General features: G+C 47.9%; 1 protein-coding gene across 2 annotated transcripts in view; it reads left to right on the plus strand.

Moving 5' to 3' along the window:
* Positions 1 to 26,301, plus strand: part of BAIAP2L2 (BAR/IMD domain containing adaptor protein 2 like 2) — a 218,081-nt gene that overhangs the window by 149,555 nt on the left and 42,225 nt on the right. For both annotated transcript variants that reach the window (XM_077452380.1, XM_077452381.1), the window contains 2 exons: positions 10,595 to 10,735; positions 17,347 to 17,458. In XM_077452380.1, the coding sequence (XP_077308506.1) occupies positions 10,595 to 10,735; positions 17,347 to 17,458 (253 nt within the window). The remainder of the gene's footprint in view (positions 1 to 10,594; positions 10,736 to 17,346; positions 17,459 to 26,301) is intronic.

A 26,301-nucleotide genomic window follows, 5' to 3' on the forward strand; every position in this document is an offset into this window, starting at 1 on the left:
CAGAAGGACTATATTAGGGTAAGTTTTATCTTTTAACATCACATTATATGTATTTAATGTTTGCTAATGCATTGTATTTCTTTCCTTATTCCTTAATTACCATGATTGTAATATGCCGTGAATGTCCCCTTTGTTCTCATGCATGCTTGAATTTTTTAAACTTCCTTTTTTGTCCTTCATGCATATTTGCCTTCACTAACCTTCCCAGCATGCTATCCTGGGCACACACCTAGCCTAGTCACTTAACAATGTATTTTGGCAGCTCCATAGTAGTGCTTTACCCTAAACACCCCTAAAATGTGTCCAAATGTTATTTGTGTGCTTAAATTCATGCAGAGTGCTAGAGGCTTTTTTTGGGGGTCCCAAAATCATTTGGAACCCTCCCTCCCCCCAACCGCTAAGTCAACCGGTACCAATCTTCTATCTGCTGACTTTGCCATAACACTATACCTACTTCTTTTGTGTTCATATTTATGGATGAATTCACCAAAGCATGTAGTGAAATGGCCTGCCTGAATACTTTCAAATGATACTGTTTAAAGTTTAGTTCTCATATTATCTTGATAGGTAATTGTAAAATGTAAAAATGTGCTTCGTTTGTACAGTGTGTATTTTTTTTTTGTATTATGACACTTCTTACTTGTCCAGTGGGCGGTCAATAATGTATAAGTAAGGAGGGGCTGGCCAAAGTAACACACATCATGTATGCATTCAGCTCTCATTGAAGTGGACAGGGTTACCTGTCCAAAACATCCCCCCCCTCAAATTTTTACAATGAACCATCGGGGGGGGGGGGGGGGGGGGATCTGATAAATATACTTTTGTCTTTAAATACTCCTTCAAATAAATGTTATACTGATGTTGGCCAAAAATGTTTGTGTCTTATTTGCTTGCAATGTTTTTGTGGAAAATTACTATTTTTTTCTTATTTGATGCCACAATTTCCTTCAACGCCACAGGAATGGCAGACTGTGGCATCCCACTTTGTCCAACGTTGGCACTTTCCCAACTGTGGAGGGGCAATTGATGGGAAACACGTCCACATAGTTACACCCCCCAACTCGGGGTCATGCTATTATAACTATAAGGGATTTAATAGTATTGTGATGTTAGCGGTGGTGTCGGCGACATATGAGATCCTCCATGTGGACGTGGGGAAGAATGTCTGGATGTTGGATGGTGGAATCATCGCCCAGATAGAGTTCTACAAGCGTCTCCAGAGTGGTGGCTTGGGATTGCCACTCCGAAAGAGAATGTGGAAGGACTCCCATTTGTCTTTGTTGCTGATTAAGCATTTGGGCTGGGTGAACATCTGATGAGGCCATTTCCCATGAGGACCCTCACCCCGGACCAGAGTGTTTTTAATTACCGGTTGGCAAGAGCCAGAAGAGTGGTGGAGAATGCTTTCGGGATAATGGCCAGCTGGTTCCACCTATTTCTGATACCAACCCACATGCCGGAATATAAACTGAACCATATTGTGCTTGCCTGCTGCATTCTGCATAATTATTTTCAAAACAATGCAACAAACTATGTGGCCTCAGTTGGGACTGAGGTCGGCTTTCCTGATACTTCAACCCTGATGGCACTTGAAGCTGGCCGCCCTGGCTTGCCCCCCCCCCCCCCAAAGCGCCCGCGAAATGAGACAAAAATATCTGGAATACTTTGCGGGTAGTCCACATTATAACAACAAACTGCTGGTGTTGGTGAAGCCACAAGTCCCCATGGCAAACATCCCCTATTTAACAACAAAAATTGGTGGCCTGAGGAGCATATATCTTAGGGAGCGGAAGAATGTCCAGGACTCCCAGAGATCAGGAGCAGCACCAGATGACATTTATTTAAACAGACTGTGGTACTATGAGAGATTAAACTTTCTGTCCGACCAGACTGAAGTCAGTCCATCGCTCTCCACTCTTCCTTCCACCCTTCCTTCCACGCTTCCTTGCACCTCAGCTGAGGCTTCCAACGCCCAACCTGGACCTTCCAGACAGGAAGAAGTGGAGGATCCCAGCTTGAGCCAGGTATAGCATTGTTCAACATATTTATTGTCAAAAAATGAATGGTGTTAACGAGATGTTATTTTTGCTCACTAATTGCTGATTTAATAAAGTGTTTTACATATTAACAGACAGTAGTGGCCAAAAGTTATTGTGACAAGAATGAAAAATGCTGGGTCAGAATGGTAGTCTTTTCTATATGTTAACATTCAATTTGCAACAGTCATGAGCTGAAAACTGTGTATGATTGATGACCAAAAAACTAAAATGATGTCCCTTTTTCATACACAGGAAAGCCTCAGCCAGGAGGAGGGCGTGGAATGTGGCAGCCAGGAGGTGTCCATGCCCAGTCTGACAGAATCGCAGGTCCCTCCCCCCCTGCCTTCCACCAAAAAAGCCCAGGAAGGGGAGGACCATGGAGGAGTCAGCACTCGGGCTTCTGCGGCCCTCGGAACCACCCCCACTCTTCAAGAGGCCTTTGCCTCCATGGCTGCATGCAAACTGCAGGAAATGGAGGAGGGCCAATGCTTCTTGTGTGAGGAAATCATGTACCTCACACTAAATATGTGTTTGTGGATCGAAATCACCAACAAAACCCACCTGTGTGAGTTGGACCATCCTCCTCCTTATCCCACACCTCCAACACCTCAGCCACAGCCTGGATGTAAGTCTGAAGGAAGAGTGGAAGGAAGACAAGAAAGTGATGGCCTGGGTTCAGCCTGGTCTGACAAAAGAGGCAGGCTGTTGTATGACCATAACCTGGAGACATATATGGCATCTGCTGCTGTTCCTGATCTCTTGTAGTGCTGGACCGGATTGTGCTCACTATTATATGGACTCCTCAGGCCACCAATTTTGGCTGACAATTGATGTGTGCCCTGGGGTACAAAGGCTTTGCCAATTTCAGCAGTTTTCCCAGCGTTGCCTTCCTCTTTATTTGGTTATGACCCCTAATAAAGGAATATTTACCGTATTTATCGGCGTATAACACGCGCCGGCGTATAACATGCACCCCAAGTTTAGGAGGGAATTTTAAGGAAAAAAACGTTTAGGAGGGAAGTTTAAGGGGAAAAAAAATACTTACATTTATATGCTCATCAGTGTCATCTGCAGCCTTGTCCACCATTGCAGCCTTGTCCACCATTGCAGCCTTGTCCACCATTGCAGCCTTATGCAGCCTTGTCCACCATTGCAGCCTTATGCAGCCTTGTCCACCATTGCAGCCTTATGCAGCCTTGTCCACCATTGCAGCCTTATGCAGCCTTGTCCACCAGTGCAGCCTTATGCAGTCTTCTCCCCCATTGCAGCCTTATGCAGTCTTGTCCCCCATTGCAGTCTTGTCTATTTTATTTTTTAAAAATGCCGCCGCCAAGATACAGAGCCGGATGTGTATCTCGGCGGCGTGCGGTAGTTCTCGGCGGGCCTCCGGCCGCCTTCGGCTCTTCTCGGGCAGCTTTCGGCCGTTCTCAGAAGCTTTGGGCCGCTGAGAAGAGCCGAAGGCGGCTGAAAGTTTCCGAGAACGGCCGAAAGCTGCCGAGAACGGCCAAAGGCGGCCGAAAGCTGCCAAGAAGAGCCGAAGGTGGCCGAAAGTCGCCTTGAAGAGCCGAAGGCGGCTAAAAGCCGCCCAGAGGCTCAGAATTTCAGGGGGATCGGCGTATAACACGCACCCACGATTTTCCCCTGCTTTTAAGGGGAAAAAAGTGCGTGTTATACGCCGATAAATACGGTATGTGTTTTCCTTCAAAAGGGACAGTTTGTTTGTGAGCAGGCAGATACATTTCAAAAATACTAAGTCAAATTAACAAGGGACACCAACACCAAACAACTTCCTTGAGGTTAAAAAATACAAGATAATAATGGTACTGTGGTAACTTGACACACAAAACACAAACAAAAATTAGGGAGATCACAAAAAAAAACAGGAGATCTTGATTAACCTCCCTGGCGGGTTGTATATTTAAGATTTTTGGTGCTGAAAACGGTACCAAAATCTTTCATGGAAATTTGGCGTTTCATATTGTAGGCCCCTAATTCTTAGGAATAACTCGCTTAAATCTGTCCAAACCAGAGTCTAGTAGACATCCCAGGTATGATAAAATTTGAAAAACTAAATCATAAATTAAAATATAATAACTACTATAATAATTACTTTTCAGTATTTGATGACGGATCTCCCCACAAATCACTATCGCTGAAGTCTGCGAGTGATTCTAATTTATTATTGCTGTTTTCTAGCTGGTCTAAAACCACTTTTCATGTAAAGGGACAGTTTTTGTTGCTAAGGACAATCTCCAGTTTCCAGGCAGAAAGAACAGTTTTTATAATATAAAACTACATGCAGGGCACTGGACAGACCACTAGGGACAAAAGAGAGGTGAAATAATTTCATACAGCAATGTAATCTGTAAGATTACATTATACTGTATGTAATGTGTGTGTTTCACTTTTTGAATTTGGCGCCGTTCTCTGTCCCCATGCGTCACAATGCTCAAAGGAAATGGAGCTCGGCTCCGTTATACATTGAGCGAAAGACAGCGGGGGGACATCGCTGGATCCAGGGGATGAGGTAAGCACACTCTTCCTGGATCCTGCGATGCAATCCAGAGTCTGGCTCGGGGTTACCACTTTTGGTTCTGAAATTCCATCCCGAGCCAGACTCTGGAATACCATCGGGGGGTTAAAAAAAAACAACCAAAAAAAAACATTCACTATAAAAGTCAAAATAAAATTTTTCTGAAGACCTAAAAAAAATTATATTCATGAAATCACGAGAAATATATGTCATCTCAGGCAGTTCGCACTATTAATGGAAATTGGGCTTTCTATGGAAGATCAATCTGTATGTTTAATTTCCTTTTATGGCCACTGTTGTACTGTACTCTTTTTTTTTTTTTTGTACCCTTTTTTTCTTTGGAAAATTCAATAAAATGTATATTTAAAAAAAAAGAAATCACAAGAAATAATAAAGAAATCGGTTTGTGAGAATTCTGTGTGAATATGAGCAGCAAAACAACTTCATTCTTCTAGCATTATAAAGAAGAAGAGAATGCGCTGCATTAAAAGATTTTAAAATTTGCAGCGTGACAAATGTGCTACCTGCATTACAAACGGTAGTTTTACCAGACTGAGTGCTTCCGTCTTGTAATTTATTCTGAGCATGCGTGGCACTTTGTACATCGGAATTGTGTACATACGATCAGAATTTGTGCAAACAGATTTTTTTGTCGGAAAATTTGAGAACCAGTTCTCAAATTTTGAGCGACTGAAATTCCGATGGAAGCTGTCCGATGGAGCCTACACACAAACAAGCTCCGATCGCACACTTTACGTCGGAAATTCCAACCGCGTGTACATTACTGTGAAGAAGCCTTTATGTATTTGGAAATTGGATCTCTTTTCCTCCAAACATAATGAGTGTCTCCTTGTCCTCTGTAATTAAACCTTATTTACTATTACATAGTTAGTCTGGTTGAAAAAAGACACAAGTCCATCTAGTTGAACCAATAAAAGGGGGGGGGGGGTGGATCCTTATAAAAAAAAGAATCATACAATTCTATATACACAATCCAATCCTACTGACCATAAAGGGAATAACTCCACCAAGTTCACTATATGGAATATATTATATATATATATATATATTTACACACACACGTTGATCATATCCCACTTAATCTCCGCTTCTCAAGAGAGAATAAATTCAATTTGTCGAATCTTTCTTCATAGCTGAGCTCCTCTATGCCCCTTTTCAATTTGGTTGCAATTTTCTGCACTTTCTCAGGTTCCCCAATATGCTTTTTGAGAATTGATGCCCAAAATTGAAATGCATATTCTAGATGAGGCCTTACTGATGATTTGTTTGGGGGCAAAATTATAGTTCTCTCTCTCTCTCTGTCTCTCAATACAAGAAAAGATTTTGTTCGCTTTGGAAACTGCAGCTTGGCATTGCATGCTATTAAGCTTATGATCTACCGGAACACCTGGATCCTTCTCCACCATTGATTTTCCCCAGTTCTACTCCCCTCTAATATGTATGATGTATGCATATTCTTGGCCTCCAAGTGCATAATTTTACATTTATCAACATTAAACCTCATTTGCCACACATGTGTCCAATTAAACAGTGCATTGAGGTTGGCTTGTAAATTGGAGCCATCTTGTAAGGACGTTATTCCACTGCATAGCTTGGTGTCATCTGCCAAGAGTGAAATGGTACTTTTAATTCCAGATCCTGTATCATTTATAAAACCCATAAATGTATTATAATATAAACATCCGCTATTCAGTGCAAGTCAGATGATTACCATGTTGTGCCTTTTTGCAATGAATCAGCAGGGAACAGAGAAACTAATTTCCAACTACTTTGCATAAAAGCCACAGTCACAAGGTACAAGACACACTGGTCCAGATGAGGGACTTTTCACCATCATCAGGCTGGCTGAACCTGCTTCTCTTGGCCATCACTAGCTTCCTAATCAAGCCAGCTGCTAAGTTCACTTTCCACAGGTATTGACTGTGCTGTATCTCCAAAAAACCAGATGATGAGTCGGGCATATTGAAAGGCAACTTTCCTATTATTTCAGACTGCCTGTAGCCATACAGCAATAAGCCCACAGTACGTTCAAATAGTCTTCACTGTACACACCGATGAAACACTGTTTTTTTTACTGAACGATTGACATTGTCTCAAATACAATGCACTACAATGTACTATTCTTCTATCCTATGACTGCAGACCTGATGCTAATTTGCTTGCCCCTGAAGAGAAAAGGAATGCTAATGTTTCTTCAGCATCTCTTACTCAAGTCCAGAGAGGCCCAGAACAAAGCAAATTGCCGCTGTCCCAAAATGGAAGCTTACCAGTAGGTCTCTTTAGGTAGTGCTGGTCCTGCTCTCCCCACAATAAAGTTCTTACTGTGCTGCTAAAGCCACGCACACACGTAGCCGTCTGTCTGACGTACTTAGTCTGGCGTACTTCCCGCCAGACTGTCCATCGGACTTTCCGAACGCGCTACTTGCCCACACACGGCACTTTTTCAGCGGACTAATACGGCGTACTAAGTCCGCCGTACTATCACCCCTACTTTTGAAATGAACGGACTCGCCCACACACACGGAGGAAAGTCCGCTCATTTCAAGCACGTCTCCAGGTAGGCAGGGCCCGCGAAGGATACGTCGCTCGCCCCGCCGCCTGGTATGGACTTAAAGGGGAACCCCAACGCCGAAAAAAATAGGCGTGGGGGTCCCCCCAGGTCCACATCAGACCCTTTTCCGAGCGCGCTACCCGGCCGGCCAGGAAAGGGGGGACGAGCGAGCGCCCCCCCCCCCCCCTCCTGAGCCGTACCAGGCCGTGCCCTCAACATGGGGGGTGACTTGGGGAAGGGGGGGCCGCGCGGCCCCCCACACCCCAAAGCACCTTGTCCCCATGTTGATAAGGACAAAGGCCTCTTCCCGACAACCCTGGCCGTTGGTTGTCGGGGTCTGCGGGCGGGGGGCTTATCGGAATCCGGGAGCCCCCTTTAATAAGGGGGCCCCCCACCCTATGTGAATGAGGATGGGGTACAATGTACCCCTATCCATTCACCTGTAAAATAAAGTACAAAAAAAACACAACACACAAGATAAAATAGTTTATTGCACAGCTCCGGGGGTCTTCCGTCTTCGGGGGTCTTCTCGTCGGACTCCTCCACTATCTTCTTGTAGCTCTTTTGCTAGCGGAGGAGCCCGGCTTTCTTACTCGCCGCGGCCTCTTCTTCCGACTTCGGGGGTCTTGTCCCCCTCTTCGGTTCTTCTGCCGGGCCACCGCGCCTTCTTCTAGCTCTTTTACAGGCGGTGGCCCAGTCTTCTGTCGCCGCCGCCGCCTTCCGTTTTTCTGTTCTTCTCTTCTTCTTCTTCTTCAGATGTTGCCTCGCCGAGTCCTCCGCTCACAATGACGGGGACCGGGCACGCGGCGACTTATATAGGGACAAGGGGCGGGGTCTTCGGTTGATGTCACATGGGTTGATGTCACATGGCGGCAGTCCCAGCATCCTCCGGGACTGTGACATCGTAAGGGGGCGGGGTCACCATGTGACATCAACCGAAGACCCCGCCTCTTGTCCCTATATAAGTCGCCGCGTGCCCGGTCCCCGTCATTGTGAGCGGAGGACTCGGCGAGGCAACATCTGAAGAAGAAGAAGAAGAGGAGAAGAACGGAAGGTGGCGGCGGCGGCGGTGGCAGAAGACCGCCTTCCCATACTCATTCACATAGGGTGGGGGGCCGGTATCCGGGGGCCCCCTTATTAAAGGGGGCTCCCGGATTCCGATAAGCCCCCCGCCCGCAGACTCCAACAACCAACGGCCAGGGTTGTCGGGAAGAGACCCTTGTCCTCATCAACATGGGGACAAGGTGCTTTGGGGTGGGGGGGCCGCGCGGCCCCCCCTTCCCCAAGGCACCACCCATGTTGAGGGCATGCGGCCTGGTACGGCTCAGAAGGGGGGGGCGCTCGCTCTTCCCCCCTTTCCTGGCCAGCCGGGTAGCGTGCTCGGACAAGGGTCTGATGTGGACCTGGGGGGACCCCCACGCCGTTTTTTTTCAGTGTTGGGGTTCCCCTTTAAGTCCATACCAGGCGGCGGGGCCAGTGACGTCTCCTTCGTGGGCCCCGCCTACCTGGAGACCCGCTCGAAATGAGTGGACTTTTCTCCGGGCGGGAAAAGTCCGCTCATTCAAAAGTACGGCGGACTTGCATACACACGGCTGGATTGTCCGCCGAAATGCGAGTCCGGCGGGAAGATTGGAGTGCAAAACTACTTTCTAAGTACGCCGTACTTTCGGGTCAAAAAAGTATGCCGGAGGCTACACACGGGGGGATTGTCCGGCGGATTTAAGTTTGCCGGACTTTTCCACCCGATTGTTTGATCGTGTGTACGCGGCATAAGCAGCTCCACCCTCACCTCTTTCTGAATACACTGATCAGTGGCTGTAGCCATCGCTGATCAAGTTTTCTAGCATGTCTCTTCAATAGAAGTTGATCAGTAGATCGACTTTCGTCAGGCAAGGGATGACCACACACTGATCAGAATGTGTCCATTGATCAGTTTATGGCTAGCTTAGTTAACTGGTCACATTAGTCTGGGACTTTGGGACAAAGTAATTGCACTGTATTGAACTCGTTTATCTCATGTTGCACTTTGCACCAAAGTTTTATTCATTCATTGATTTATTAGCACTTTGAACAGTATGTTTTCTGAATTGCACTGTATGCTGTTTTTCATACAGTAGCTAATATACTTTTATATATTCACAGCTGCTAGCATGATACGTTGAAAATGTTCTTTTATTTACATTTGTGAGAAATAACATTTATAATAATCTAATGTATTGTCTATCTATGCAACAAACAGGAAGCCAGCTAATACCTTGAAGTAATTGTAAAGGGTAATTTAAAAAAATTTGAAATACCGTATTTATCGGCGTATAACAAACACCCCAATTTTAAGAGGGAAGTTTAAAGGAAAACATTTTTTCACAGCCCCCCTCCCTCTGCACATTACACAGCCCCTCATCTCTGCACAATACACAGCCCCCCATCTCTACACAATACACAGCCCCCCATATCTGCTCAATACACAGCCCCCCTGCACTCCCAGGAGACCCCCAGTTTCCTGGGACAGCATTGCCAGCATACTCTACAGAAAAAATCACTGCCAGCCCCTTCTACAACACTCCTCCTGTGTCATTGTAAAACAAAGCTTCTAAATACCTCAATTTGTGCCGTTCTTTCACTGATCCAGTCACGTGACTGTTCTCCTCTGACGTTTCATGGATGGAGATCGGTCTCCTCCTCCAGTCTATACCTACACTTGGAGCAGAATGAGCGGGAGGAGGAGAGCAGCCAGAAAAAAACTGAGCTATTGGGGTATGTTTCTTTTACAATGACAGTGACACAGGAGAAGCAGTGTAGGAGAAGGGGCTGGCAGGTGATTTTTCTTCTCAACTATAGACTATGCAGGTAGCACTGTCCCAGGGCCAGGAGAGGCGGGGTGGCCGGCCTGACACCGCCACCCAATGTGTGTCTCCCGGTGCGGACCACCCAATCCCTGCCCCCCATTGGTAAAACAAAATATTGGCTTAAAATACGGTAATACATGTGTTATACTTACCTTCTCTGTACAATGATTTTGCACATAGCAGCTCTGATCCTTCTCCTTTGCGAGTCCCCTACCAGTGCTCTTGGTTTCTCCTCTTCTTGGTGTGCCACCATAGGAAGCCGATTTCTATTGTGGAACGCCTGCAGGCTCAATCTTGAGCCACACTGACTGCTTCCATAGACACAGGATTGGCTTGCCCCCCCCCCCCCTTCTTCCTCATCACAGGATTTGATTGACAGCAGTAAGACCCAACGGCTCCCGCTGCTTTGAGGAAGGAGACAGCCACTGCTCTCAAGCACAGTGCTGGATAGATATTGGGCTCTGGTATGCATAAGGTGTAGGGCTGGCGGGGACACTGAGCACATTTTTACCCTAATACAGAGAATGCAATAAGGCAAAAAAATCATTTTACCTTTAAAACCACTTTAATCTTCATTAGCCTATATTTTATTTTGCACGTGCAGGCACAGGGATTGCTAAATGTACGAGTACCCACATGGAAGGAGCAGATTGATGCCAGCAGAGCACAGGCAGGCCCAGTGACTCAGGCTCAGAACTATACATCTGCTCGTTCAGCTCCAAGCCAAAGGGATTCCATGAACATGGTAAGAAAATGTCATTATTCTACTCTCACATGGTATGCATTTTGGGGTACCACGGAAAAGACTGGACTGCAGGACATTTGCTTCCTGGGCAGTAATAATAAGATATGTTAGACTGGTGTCCCTGTCAGAGAGGGATTTGCAGTCAGTGACATGTACTAAACATATATATTTATCTGCTCCTGCTTTAGACTCACAATCACAGAAAAAAGTCCTCCAGAACTTCCTCTTTGGCTCTAAGGTGCCACATGACCAAATGCAAAGAGCTAAGCAACCCCTCTCTACATTTCATCTAGGGCATGAGTTAGTGTGATTTATTTTGTTACATTCTGGCTGGTATTATGTTTATTTTATGCAGGAACCCCTAGCCAATATCACAAATCAACTAAATTCGCTACGGTTTCCTGCCATGCCTTCTCTGTAAACTCTGGTATGTTTGTCTGTTATTGCTAAAGACTTACCAAGGAATAATCTTAGGTAAGAAACATGTATAAAGACTTGGTTGGATGTATGGGATGTGTTCAATACCAGCAGCTTAATAGTCTCAGATTTAATACTTTTTGGTAGCTCGCAGGATTTTTAGTTTATACATGTATAAAGACTTGGAAAAGGCTTGGACATTGATTCTTTAACATAGAAGGATTTTATCTCATTAGATTTTAAAACACATCCCACAATCTGAGAAATGCCTTCCTAATTGATGTGATCTTCCAATCAAACCTAGGGCCTTTACAGAGCAGGCTGCAGGTGGCTGCAAAGGAACACACAATAATTGTTGTTGCCAGATTGACAAATGAGTTGTTTGCATCCTGGATGAACGACCACCTTACAGTAAATTGCATGATGGTCCAAAAATAGATTTAGAGATTTGTAATGGAGAGTTTACCCATAATTACTGGGAGCTCTAGAATCTATTTGCTCATAAAAGTGAGAGTTATGCCGCGTACACACGATCAAACAAGCGGGTGGAAAAGTCCGGCAAACTCAAGTCCGCCAGACAATCCCCCCGTGTGTAGCCTCCGCCATACTTTTTTGACCCGAAAGTACGGCGGACTTAGAAGGCAGTGTTGCACTCCAATCTTCCCGCCAGACTCGCATTTCGGCAGACATTCCGGCCGTGTGTATGCCAGTCCGCCGTACTTTTGAAATGAGCAGACTTTTCCCGCGCGGAGAAAAGTCCGCTCATTTCGAGCGGGTCTGCAGGTAGGCAGGGCCCACGAAGGAGACGCCGCTGGCACCATCACCTGTTATGGACTTAAAGGGGAACCCCAACGCCGGCGTGGGGGTCCCCCCAAAGTCCACAACAGACCCTTGTCCGAGCACGCTACCCGGCCGGCCAGGAAAGGAGGGGCGAGCGAGCGCCCCCCCCCCTCCTGAGCCGTACCAGGCCGCGTGCCCTCAACATGGGGGGTGCCTTAGGGAAGGGGGGGCCGCGCGGCCCCCCCACCCCAAAGCACCTTGTCCCCATGTTGATGAGGACAAGGGCCTCTTCCCGACAACCCTGGCCGTTGGTTGTCGGGGTCTGCGGGCGGGGGGCTTATCGGAATCCGGGAGCACCCTTTAATAAGGGGGCCCCGGATACTGGCCCCCCACCCTATGTGAATGAGTATGGGGTACAATGTACCCCTACCCATTCACCTGTAAAATAAAGTAAAAAAAAACACAACACACAAGATAAAATTGTTTATTGCACAGCTCCGGGGGTCTTCCGTCTTCGGGGGTCTTCTCGCCGGACTCCTCCGCTATCTTCTTGTAGCTCTTTTGCTAGCGGAGGAGCCCGGCATTCTTCTTCGTCGCCGCGGCCTCTTCTTCCGACTTCGGGGGTCTTGTCCCCCTCTTCGGTTCTTCTGCCGGGCCACCGCGCCTTCTTCTAGCTCTTTTACAGGCGGTGGCCCGGTCTTCTATCGCCGCCACTGTCGCCGCCGCCTTCCGTTCTTCTGTTCTTCTTCAGCGTTGGGGTTCCCCTTTAAGTCCATACCAGGTGGCGGGGCCAGCGGCGTCTCCTTCGTGGGCCCCGCCTACCTGGAGACGCGCTCGAAATGAGCGGACTTTCCTCTGCGTGTGTGGGCGAGTCCGTTCATTTCAAAAGTAGGGCGGATAGTACGGCGGACTTAGTACGCCGTATTAGTCCGCTGAAAAAGTGCCGTGTGTGGACAAGTAGCCCGTTCGGAAAGTCCGACGGACAGTCTGGCGGTAAGTCCGCCAGACTAAGTACGTCGGACAGACGGCTACGTGTGTACACGGCTTTATAGTAACATTTTCAAAAAGGTTATTGCGTATTCAAATAGGTGAGCACTTAAATAGGCATGTCAATTTCGATTTTTCTTGTTTATCCTTGCAGGCTAAATGAAAATTCAGTCAGTTCCCCATCCTCGTAAACAGTGTAGATTGAGAAATCTCCCCCACCAGAACAGTGATTGCATTTGACTGGATGCATGCATTGTTTGGCCAACAATTCTCAACCCCATAATTCAATCAAAGTAGGTCAAGCCAGGTGGTGCGTTGGCAGTTGGCAACTGTCACCAATGCACCGTGACTACTGGTGCTTACTCATAGAGAGCTATGAGTAAGCACCAACAGGTACGGTCTGAAACATGTCAGCTGTTGATTTCATCTTTTGCTGTATGGTTTTTAACCAATAAAGAAATTGTTGTTGGAGTGCAGCCATCCGGATTGAATTGTTTTCTATAACTCCCCAGAATTAGTGACAGTTACCACAATAACAACCATGCTCCAGCATTACACTGTCTCTGATGACGTCAGGCCAGAACAGTACTTCTGCTGTCAGGTGGAGATCATTTCAAATGAGAGTACTGTCTTCAAACTGTAAATCAGTGCTGGGTGTAGGAACACAGACATCTCAAAGAACATCACTGTTTATGCTAGCTAGATCTATAAGATCTATAGCCAATGTGATAAAGCATCTACATACAGGTTATTGTAAAAGACAGTGCTGAAACTAAAATTTCAAGTTGAATGATGCATTTTATTGACTGTCTAGGTTAAGGTGACCAGATTTTTTAAATGAAATCCGGGGACATATTTGTTTTTTTACTAGTAATGGCAGCAATCGTCAACTCATAGCGGGACTGCGATATTGCGGTGGTCAAATCGGACACTAATGCCCTGTACACACGACCGGTTTTCCCGTCGGAATAAACTCCAAAGGTTTTTCCGATGGAGTTCCGCTGAAATTGTCTTGCCTACACTTGATCACACCAAAGTCCAACGGCCTAGAATGCGGTGACATACAATACGTACGATGGGACTAGAAAAAGGAAGTTCAATAGCCTCCGTCTCGTACCTGCTTCAGAGCATGCGTCGTTTTTGGTCCGTCGCAACAGCATACAGACGAGTGGTTTTCCCGATAGGAATTGGTTTCATCGGAAATATTTAAAACATGTTCCATTTCTAGGTCCGTCAGAATTTTTGAAAAAAAAAGAAGTCAGATGGGGCACACACAATCGGAATATCTAATGAAAAGCTTCCATCAGACTTTTTCTGTCGGACATTCCGCTCGTGTGTATGCGGCATTAGTGACAAAAGGAGATAAGCAGGCAGGCGGCTGCCCGGGATTTGAGCCAAGGCAGAAGAACATGTGAGCGGAGCTGAACGGGCATGTGCCGGAAACTGAAGAAATAGTCCATCCCCTCTGATCAGCATATCATCATCAGAAAGGGACACAGATAATGGAAAAAATACACCCCCTTAAGCTAGTAGGAGCGGGGGTGTGTAATTCAGAGTTTGTTTTTATTCTGCACTGACTGTCTTTGAAAATTGCCCCAGCTCTTGCTGAAGTCAAATCCAGGGACAAAACTGGGGACAGACTTGGTCCGGGGACAGTGTCCTCAATCCAGGGACTGTCCCCTGAAACCGGGGACATCTGGTCACCCTAGTCTAGGTTACAACCAACATCTTTCCAGACAGCAAAGGCCTCTTTATTAGACAATATGACTGTGCTATCTCAAAAGCTTGCAATTATAATCTCCTTACAGTAGGTAGTCAAAAATGGATTGTTCAATTTCAGAAGTCTACTACTACAAACCGTGCATGGGAATTAAAGGAACATCTGTTGCTGTTTTAAAAAACAAGTAACATTTTAATAGATAGTATCTGTATAGCAACTGAGATATTTCACTTCTATACATTGATGTGTAAAAATACCTCTGCGCCAACCAACCAAACAAAGAAACAGAAAACTGCTGCGTACACTAGAAGAGAGGTTTACCTACCCCAAAAGTTTTGCCAATTATAAATGATAGTGTCGTGCAGTATGAGACAAGAAAGGAATAGAGAGAAAGAAAAAGGGAAGAAAAAATGAAGGGACAGGGTGGAGGGGGAAAGCAAACAGGGGGGTTGGATAATAGAGCTATAGATGAGAGGTAATGAAAGAGAACTATATAAATGGATATGGACTTAATATAAAAAATATACCTTTTGCCTTATATGTTGCGTAATGAGCTAAGTAAATAAATATATAATAGCAATCATAGGCCAGTAACTGGACAACAGAAATCCATATACGTTCACTCTAATAATAGTAAATAAAACTGTGCAAAAAATGCAATATAGTGTGCCAAGTGAATGTGCAAAATGTAGAACAAATTTAAATAAATCAAGTACATTAACTAAGAAAAAATAGTGACAGCAAAAAAATAATAAAATATAAAACATGGACTACTAGTTCATACAGTGCATAACATTGTGCAAATACTGCTAGCAGCAAAAAAACAGTGCATAGCTTTGTGTAAACGTTGCAAGTGGCAAAAAGGAAAAGTAAAGTGCTAATGATGCAAATTGATAAGTCCTGAAATATTAAAAAATAAGCGTGCAAAATTCTGCAAAATAAAAGTTCTTTGTTTCAAACTCAAGTGTTGGTGTTATCATGCAAACACTTCAGTGCAGTGGTTGTTTCTTTCTTTCATCCAATAAGTGAGAGGATGTGCCCTTACCTCACGGCTGTGAGGTTACAGCCTTATTATAGTGTAGGTGTGTATATCCTATCGCTCCAGTTCTGAAATCTTAGGATGGGTGTACCTCACAAGATATAGAGATGGTAATCCATAGTGTAGTAGTTCAGCAAAACAAATTTTATTGAGATATAACAACAGGGTACTCACATTATGGAGCACTCATAAACAGCGGTGTATGAATAAAAACGAGCGGTGCACTCCAGCGTTCCTTCCGGTGTCCCTCTCTCTTTCTCCTTCACTTCTATACATACTGTCTGTGCAGCCATATAACCAGTTGAGGTACCAAGCATAGAAGACAACCACTGACTGTGAGTAGTTTTCTTTTCTGCAATCACTTTATAAGCAAGCTCCTCTAAATGTTGTTAAAACAGTTATATCCAGTTTATGAAAATGATATAATCTAAAACACACAGAGAGCAGACCATTCTGCCCATCTATTATTCCATAACAACAATACTCTTCAGTGAACATAAAACAAGTGTGTGTATATCCACTGCGCTGTGAACAGAAAAATCTGAAAAAAAGTTAAAAAGAGCAGCCAGCACCTAAATACAGGATACACTATACAGGTAGGTCCCGAGTTACATACAGCACATACTTACTCTTGATTGTAAATCCAGGGACTGCCTGTATACTACAACATTCATACACAGTTCATACAAAGTTCAGCATTCTACATAGTGATAACATGAATGGTAAAGCAACAAAAAGTCCCACAAAGTAGTGAATAGTCCACCATTTACACACAAAATGTGTTATAATAAAGTGGTAAGTGCTCTGAATTCTCTTCATAATCCTATGTGGGACAAATCACCACGTGTCCTGCACCGACAAACACTGAGGCTTACTGAACACAATGTGACTCTCTAAAGAGAAGTCAAAATGTGCATATGGAAGGGTATAGTGGGCCACTATACATGCTCCTCAAATAGTATAAACATCCACTCTCCATCACTGCAGTAATGATAATAGATGGGCATGTAAATAAAAAGGCTCCACATAGTGTAATTCCGACGAATATCTTTATTAAAAAAACTGTTAAAAACAGTTAAAAACATTCAAAAGCATACTCTTCAGTGCAGAGGTCATATATCAGACTTTGCATGTACTGTTCAAATATGAGTGTGTGACTGTAATAGACATTTTTTCTGCAGTTTTTTTCTTATTGATTATAAGAGGCAGGTTACAGAAGTGATACGCATACCTCTCTACTTTCTGAAAGGATAAAGATGAACACCTTTTAACCCATAGTATTTACAAGGACAAGTCCCTGCCATGGCCCTGGTTACAGAGACCACAAAAATATAATATGCAGTAAATGATTGGTTAAACAACACAAGTTCTTTTTTTCTTACCTCTATTTATATAACCTGCACCCATGTGTAAATGCTCTGCGTTATTCTCAGCAGATTTGCATATTTACCTATCATGCGCATAACCTGGTATATAGACTGTATACCTTTAACTTTCTGAAAGCACAGGTGAAGTATGGTTTTATAACCAAAAATTTGTGTTTTGGTATAGAGAATTTATCTCATACTTGGTGATTTTCCCTGATTTTACATTGAAACCTTTTCAATAGAAGAAATTGTAGCTACCAACAGAGATATGTTATTGAATTCCTTGGTATATGCCTCTTAGACCCCTAGATCTGTGGTGGATGTCCTTTCTATGGTGAACCGATCAGAACAGAATGAAGCCAGACCTCCAGTTGACATGGGCAGAAGAGATTTACAAAGGACAGCATCGAATGGTGAGCAGAAACTCTGTCAAAATGTATATTTACTGTGAAAGCACATTATACCATTTGTTTAGGTTAGATATGTTCACCAAGATATTAAATATATGTGTATATATATATATATATATATATATATATATATATATATATATATATATATATATATACACACACAGACATTGCTTCACTTTTTCCACATTTTGTTGTTCTACAGCCTTATTCCATAATGTATTAAATTAATTATTTTCCTCAAGATTCTCCAAACAATACCCCATAATGACAATGTGAAAGAAGTTTGTTTGAAATCTTTATACATTTATTAAGAATAAAAAATGAAAATTTACATTTACAGAAGTATTCACAGCCTTTGCCATGACACTCAAAATTAATTCAATTTTAAATTAAGCTCAGGTGCATCTTGTTTCCACTGATCATCTTTGAGATGTTCCTACAAGTTGATTGGAATCCACCTGTGGTAAATTCAATTGATTGGACATGATTTAGAAAGACACACACCTGTCTATATAAGGTCCCACAGTTACCAGTGCATGTCAGAGCACAAACCAAGCCATGCTGTCTAAGGAATTGTCTGTAGACCTCTGTGACAGGATTGTTTTGAGGCACAGATCTGGGGAAGGGTACATAAAGATTTCTGCAGCATTGAAGGTCCTATTGAGCACAGTGGCCTCCATCATCCGCAAATGATGAGCACTCAACCAATCAGGCCTGTATGGTAGAGTGGCCAGACGAAAGCCACTCCTCAATAAAAGGCACATGACAACCCACCTGAAGTTCGCCAAAAGGCACCTGAAAGACTCTGACCATGAGAAACAAAATTATCTGAAGAAATTTCCTAAAAAATTGGTGCGCCAAGCTTGTAGCATCATACTTAAAAAGACTGGAGGCTGTAAAGGTGCTTCAACAAAGTATTGAGCAAAAGCTACTACTTATGTACCTGTGCTTTTTTCGTTTTTTATTTTGAATAAATCTGCAAAGATTTAAAACAAGGTCTTTTCATGTTGTCATTATGGGGTATTGCTTGTAGAATTTTTAGGAAAATAATGAATTTAATCCATTTTGGAAGGCTGTAACATAAAATGTGGAAAAATTAAAGCGCTGTGAATACTTTCCAGATGCACTGTGTGTGTGTGTGTGTGTGTGTGTGTGTGTGTGTGTGTGTGTGTGTGTGTATATATGTATGTGCATATATATATATAATATATGGTTGTGGCCCTAAGACCGAGACAGATGTGGATCACATAAACACGCGAGAAGACTTACAACATAAATAGACCTGAGGTGTGGCTTTTGGTCATCTGGTAGGTAAACCAAGAAAAGGGGCCATACCCAAGATAAGTAATGGATGATTGTGGAGGAGAATGAGTTGAGAAATGCTGTAAAAGGGGAATGGGAGGGAGGGTAACGTGCACTGGAACCGAACAAAGAGCAAGGGCGAGTGGTGAGCTTAAATACCCATCGGGCTCCTCCCATAAATTCAGGCCACCATACTGGCCTTCTAATTTATGGTCGTGGCCCTAAGACCAATAAGATGTGGATCACGTAAACACGCTACAGGACTTACAACATAAATAGACCTGAGGTGTGGCTTTTGGTCGTCTGGTAGGTAAGCCAAGAAAAGGGGCCAAAAATAAGCAGGTAGGGAGTATATCTTATTGGTTCTAAGCTCATTGAGCAAGCTTGGAGAAGGCTAGGGCCATCTCCACTTGAGGTTTCGGAATATATCTGGCAAAGCAGGTGGACTTCCATCTGCCTAGCTTCTTGATCACATGGTAGTCCATGCTGAGATGTGGCTGAGGCTTCACAGATCCAGAAAAAATGTCCAGAATACCACCTGGGGTCTAGGCCTAAGTTTACCAGTAGGACTCTAATATGTTTGATAAACTGACTGCCACTCAGGGGTTTGACCGGAAAAAGCAGTAACGGGCTGGAGACTGACTAGCTGGTTAGGTGAGAGAGCAGATGGTCAAGGATCGTTACTGGGCACCAGTCATTGCTGGTCCTGAAGAAGTTGATAACTACTCCGATTTGTTACGTTTTGGAGACCGTAAGATGAATGACATAATGGTTTGGGAAGCAAGTCAGCAGGTGTCTGAACAGTACCTGACTACTAGTACTATCAGAGGTGAACTCACTAGGTCATAGGAAGCCGTGGAAAGCCAGGTAGTTGGCCGCCTGGATGACCAGGCTGAGCAAGAGGCTAAAGGGGGAACGTGTGAGGATTTCAGACATGCCCCTAAAGATGGTGCTTGTGATGGGTAAGCGTTGCCATTGGTAGCGAGCTTCTGCTTCTGAATTCCATGCAGCGGGGCTTTCCTGTATGGGCTGTGAATACAGATGGCTCTCTGGAATTCTGTAAGGGCAGGAAATGCTGAATACCGACTAGGTACAGCCTGATAGTGCTATGAGAGAGAGCCAGCTGTGTATGACAATAAGATATGAAGGCTAGGATGTGAGTGACGTGGTCTGCTGTGGTTCCGGGACAAGCAGCTAGGAACCTGCAGTAGGTGTTCCAGGCCGTGCGATAAGCCTTTAGTGCATTGCTAGACAGCAAGTGGTTGATGAGCCGGGTTGCATTGGCAAGATGTGGCTTCAATCCATTGTTGGTTGAGACCAAGGTGGGATAGATGATAGGTCGGCTCTGGATTCCTGCTGGAAGAATGAGATAAAATTTGAAGTGAGATATGCTCATGGTAAATTGGTGATGTAGTGATAATTGCACCAGCCTGCACGGGAAGGACATGACGGGGAGCGACTTGGATCTACCCTTAATAGAGAGCTCCCACCCGGCCGTTTATATGCAGTGGCCGGGTGGGAGCTCTCTACTCCTGACAGGACGTTCCTGAACGTCCTGTCAAAGTAGCGGGATCGCGCGGGCGCGCTCCCGCGCAGGCGCGCGATCCCGATGCGCGCGTGTCCCCCGCACACGCCGCATCTCGGATCGGCAGGAGGGCAATGTAATTTGCCCTCCTGATCCGCACGATGGCTGTGTCTAATCACAGCCATCGTAAGATAAACAAAGGGGGATGGGTGGCAGATAACCGGTGATCGCGCTGCCACGTGCCCGCGCAGCGGCGCGATCCCGATCTGCCTGAGACCCCCGGAGACTGCAGAGCAGTATACAACAGGAGGGCCATGTGATTGGCCCTCCTGATCACATGACGACTGTGTCCAATCACAGTCGTCATGTAATGTAAATAGAGAGCGGTTGTAACTGCTCTCATCTCTTCCTCTCCTCACACAGAACCTGTCAGTGAGGAGAGGAAGAGAAATCTGTGCTTCAGTCGGGAAGATCAGTGAGTTTATAGCTGTTTGTCTGCTGTTTACCCACTGATCACCCAGCTAGTGTCCCCCAAAACACACAGTGTCCCCAAAACACACAGTGTCCCCAAAAACACCTGTCATACAGAACAGCGGGCACATCTGTCCGCCAACAGCGGGCACATCAGCCCGCCATCTGACACATCAGCCGCCCGCCATCACCAGGCGCATCTGCCCGCCATCACCAGGCGCATCTGCCGCCATCACCAGGCGCATCTAACCGCCATCACCAGGCGCATCTGCCCGCCATCAGCAGGCGCATCTGCCCGCCATCACCAGGCGCATCTGCCCGCCATCACCTGCCGCATCTGACCGCCATCACCAGGCACATCGGCCCGCCATCACCAGGCGCATCGGCCCGCCATCACCAGGCGCATCTGCCCGCCCTCATCACCAGGCACATCTGACCGCCATCACCAGGCGCATCGGCCCGCCATCACCAGGCGCATCTGCCCGCCATCACCAGGCACATCTGCCGCCATCACCAGCCACATCTGACCGCCATCACCAGGCGCATCGGCCCGCCATCACCAGGCGCATCTGCCGCCATAACCAGGCGCATCTGCCCGCCAACACCAGGCACATCTGACCGCCATCACCAGGCACATCGGCCCGCCATCACCAGGCGCATCGGCCCGCCATCACCAGGCGCATCTAACCGCCATCACCAGGCGCATCTGACCGCCATCACCAGGCGCATCTGACCGCCATCACCAGGCGCATCTGCCCGCCATCACCAGGCGCATCTGCCGCCATCACCAGGTGCATCTGCCCGCCATCACCTGCCGCATCTCACCGCCATCACCAGGCGCATCGGCCCGCTATCACCAGGCGCATCGACCCGCCATCACCAGGCGCATCTGCCGCCATCACCAGGCGCATCTGCCGCCATCACCAGGTGCATCTGCCGCCATCACCAGGCGCATCTGCCCGCCCTCATCACCAGGCGCATCTGCCCGCCATCACCAGGCGCATCGGCCCACCATCACCAGGCGCATCTGCCACCATCACCAGGCGCATCTGACCGCCATCACCAGGCGCATCTGACTGCCATCACCAGGCGCATCTGCCCGCCATCACCAGGCGCATCTGCCCGCCATCATCAGGCGCATCGGCCCGCCATCACCGGGCGCATCTGCCCGCCATCACCGGGCGCATCTGCCCGCCATCACCAAGCGCATCTGCTGCCCGCCATCACCAGGTGCATCTGCTGCCCGCCATCACCAGGCGCATCTGCCCACCATCACCAGGCGCATCTGCCCGCCATCACCAGGTGCATCTGCCCGCCATCACCTGCCGCATCTGACCGCCATCACCAAGCGCATCTGCTGCCCGCCATCACCAGGTGCATCTGCTGCCCGCCATCACCAGGCGCATCTGCCCACCATCACCAGGCGCATCTGCCCGCCATCACCAGGTGCATCTGCCCGCCATCACCTGCCGCATCTGACCGCCATCACCAGGCGCATCGGCCCGCCATCACCAGGGGCATCTGACCGCCATCACCAGGCGCATCTGCCCGCCATCACCAGGCGCATCTGCCCGCCATCACCAGGCGCATCTGCCCGCCATCACCAGGCGCATCTGCCGCCATCACCTGCCGCATCTCACCGCCATCACCAGGCGCATCGGCCCGCTATCACCAGGCGCATCGACCCGCCATCACCAGGCACATCTGCCGCCATCACCAGGCGCATCGGCCCGCCCTCATCACCAGGCGCATCTGCCCGCCCTCATCACCAGGCGCATCTGCCCACCATCACCAGGCGCATCGGCCCGCCATCACCAGGCGCATCTGCCCGCCATCACCAGGCGCATCTGCCCGCCATCACCAGGCGCATCTGCCCGCCATCACCTGCCGCATCTGACCGCCATCACCAGGCACATCGGCCCGCCATCACCAGGCGCATCGGCCCGCCATCACCAGGCGCATCTGCCCGCCCTCATCACCAGGCACATCTGACCGCCATCACCAGGCGCATCGGCCCGCCATCACCAGGCGCATCTGCCCGCCATCACCAGGCGCATCTGCCGCCATCACCAGCCACATCTGACCGCCATCACCAGGCGCATCGGCCCGCCATCACCAGGCGCATCGGCCCGCCATCACCAGGCGCATCTGCCGCCATAACCAGGCACATCTGCCGCCATCACCAGGCGCATCTGCCCGCCAACACCAGGCACATCTGACCGCCATCACCAGGCACATCTGACCGCCATCACCAGGCGCATCTGCCCACCATCACCAGGCGCATCTGACCGCCATCACCAGGCGCATCTGACCGCCATCACCAGGCGCATCTGACCACCATCACCAGGCGCATCTGCCCGCCATCACCAGGCGCATCTGCCGCCATCACCAGGTGCATCTGCCCGCCATCACCTGCCGCATCTCACCGCCATCACCAGGCGCATCGGCCCGCTATCACCAGGCGCATCGACCCGCCATCACCAGGCGCATCTGCCGCCATCACCAGGCGCATCTGCCGCCATCACCAGGCGCATCTGCCTGCCCTCATCACCAGGCGCATCTGCCCGCCATCACCAGGCGCATCGGCCCGCCATCACCAGGCGCATCTGCCCGCCATCACCAGGCGCATCTGCCACCATCACCAGGCGCATCTGACCGCCATCACCAGGCGCATCTGACCGCCATCACCAGGCGCATCTGCCCGCCATCACCAGGCGCATCTGCCCGCCATCACCGGGCGCATCGGCCCGCCATCACCGGGCGCATCTGCCCGCCATCACCGGGCGCATCTGCCCGCCATCACCAAGCGCATCTGCTGCCCGCCATCACCAGGTGCATCTGCTGCCCGCCATCACCAGGCGCATCTGCCCACCATCACCAGGCGCATCTTCCCGCCATCACCGGGTGCATCTGCCCGCCATCACCTGCCGCATCTGACCGCCATCACCAGGCGCATCGGCCCGCCATCACCAGGGGCATCTGACCGCCATCACCAGGCACATCTGCCCGCCATCACCAGGTGCATCTGCCCGCCATCACCAGGCGCATCTGCCCGCCATCACCAGGCGCATCTGCCGCCATCACCTGCCGCATCTCACCGCCATCACCAGGCGCATCGGCCCGCTATCACCAGGCGCATCGACCCGCCATCACCAGGCGCATCTGCCGCCATCACCAGGCGCATCGGCCCGCCCTCATCACCAGGCGCATCTGCCCGCCCTCATCACCAGGCGCATCTGCCCACCATCACCAGGCGCATCGGCCCGCCATCACCAGGCACATCGACCCGCCATCACCAGGCGCATCAGCCCGCCATCACCAGGCGCATCTGCCGCCATCACCAGGCGCATCTGACCGCCATCAGCAGCCGCATCTGACCGCCATCACCAGGCGCATCTGCCCGCCATCACCAGGCGCATCTGCCCGCCATCACCAGGCGCATCGGCCCGCCATCACCAGGCGCATCTGCTGCCCGCCATCACCAGGCGCATCTGCTGCCCGCCATCACCAGGCGCATCTGCTGCCCGCCATCACCAGGCGCATCTGCTGCCCGCCATCACCAGGCGCATCTGCCCGCCATCACCAGGCGCATCTGCCGCCCGCCATCAGGCACATCTGCCGCCCGCCATCAGGCACAACTGACACCCGCCATCTGACATCTCCCGCCCGCCATCTGACATCTTCCGCCCGCCATCTGACATCTGCCCGTCAAAGTGACTAAAAGGTCGTACAGCGCAGAGGAGGCTTTCCAGATGCTCCAGAGTATGTCGGACGAGAGTAGCGGGGAACTCTCTCCGTCAGACTCGGATAGCGATTATGAGCCAGTGGAAAGCAGTGGCTCTGAGATGGAAACTGTGGAAGATAGAATCCTAACAAGGAGAAACGGGAGAAATGAGCAGGCGCAGACATCCAACAGCAGCGCACCAATCCAGGATGATATGCAGGCATCCACCAGCAGCGCAGCACTCCGGGATAGGCAGGCATCCACCAGCAGTTCTGCAACCTTCCTTGAAGATAGGCCAGATGCTAGCAACAGATCATCCCATCAACGAGGCAGTGCCCATACTAGCCTTCCAGATGTGTGAGAAATAACTTGTAAATATGATAATTTAGTGAAGAAAAAAAAATATATATATATTTCTTAATTTTCCAAAGCATTGTGGGGGAAAAATTGCAACTTCAAAAAATTCACTATGCCTCTTACTAAATACCGCAGACTGTCTTCTTTCCAAAAAGGGGTCATTTGGGGGGTTATTGTACTGTCCTGACATTTTAGGGCCTCAAGAACTGAGATAGGCCATCAGTGCATTAGGATTGATACATTTTCAATAATGCATAGCATGGCTTGTAGGCTCTATAACTTTCACACAAACCAATGATCATACACTTATCAGGATTTTTTTTACCAAAGACATGTAGTAGAATACATTTTGGCCTAAATTTTCGCCAAAATTAGATTTTTTTGGTTTCTTTTAAAAGAGAAAGTAGAAAATTTAGTTTTTTTTTCAAAATATTCGCTCTTTTTTCGCTTATATTACAAAAAATAATAAATGAAGTGGTGAATAAATACCACCAAAAGCTCTATTTGTGTGAACAAAATGATAAAAAATTAATTTGGTTACAGTGTAGCATGACTGAGTAATTGTCATTCAAAGTGAGAGAGCACTGAAAGCTGAAAATTGGTCTGGGAAGGAAGGGGGTTTAAGTGTCCTGTATTGAGGTGGTTAAGCATCCCTAGTAAGGACTGCAGCTGTCTTTTAGTACACCCTTGTGACCGGGTAAAATCGTGAAGGCCCAACCTAACACAGGCTAGTTTGTCAGAAGGCAGGCTATCCTGCATAGCCTGCATGTCTAGGACTATGCCTAAGAAGGTGATGGAATGTGCCGGGCCTTCCACTTTGTGTTCAGCTATAGGTACATTGGGATTGTTGAAGACAGCTTGTCTAGATCTTGTCTAGATCTAGCCCTTGACAAGCCCAAAGGGGGGCGACTCTCCAAATCTGGAAAGGTGACTGTGAGAAGGGGCCGATGATGAACCCCTTATCTAACTCTGTCTGTAAGAGGGTGTCTATGGCCTGAGCATCGATGGCCGCTCACTGCAGGTTATTGCACTCGTGTGTGGAGAGGGGTAAGGTGATTAGGCCGGTGTGGAATCCAGCCATGAAGCCATGTAGCAGAAATATGGCCAGTGAAGGGGTAGGGTGTGTGGAGAGGTAGAAGCCAAGCCACCGGCATCCATCTATTTTAGTCAGGATTTGTTTAGCTGCTTTAGATGACAAGTGGTCTTTGGGTGTGCCTTGCGGCATGAAGTGCAGTAGACAGCACTGGTTGAAGGAGCACCCGCTTTGGGTGAGGTTGTTGCATATCGCCACACCCCCCACTGAAAAGACTGGTTTTCCCAACTTGTCTACCTGCTGCTGGGGAGGTGGGCTTGATGGGCCCTGGTTGAAGCCGGAGGTGGAAGGTAATTTGAAGGAGCGTCTTGTGGCTGTCTCAGAGCACCAATTTGCTGTGTGGGCGGAAGATTGGCAAATCACGCAGTGTG

The sequence above is a fragment of the Lithobates pipiens genome, unplaced genomic scaffold, assembly GCF_037356315.1.
Source record: "Lithobates pipiens isolate NorthernLeopardFrog02 unplaced genomic scaffold, aLitPip1_a1.2 Scaffold_23, whole genome shotgun sequence".
Classification (NCBI taxonomy): domain Eukaryota; kingdom Metazoa; phylum Chordata; class Amphibia; order Anura; family Ranidae; genus Lithobates; species Lithobates pipiens.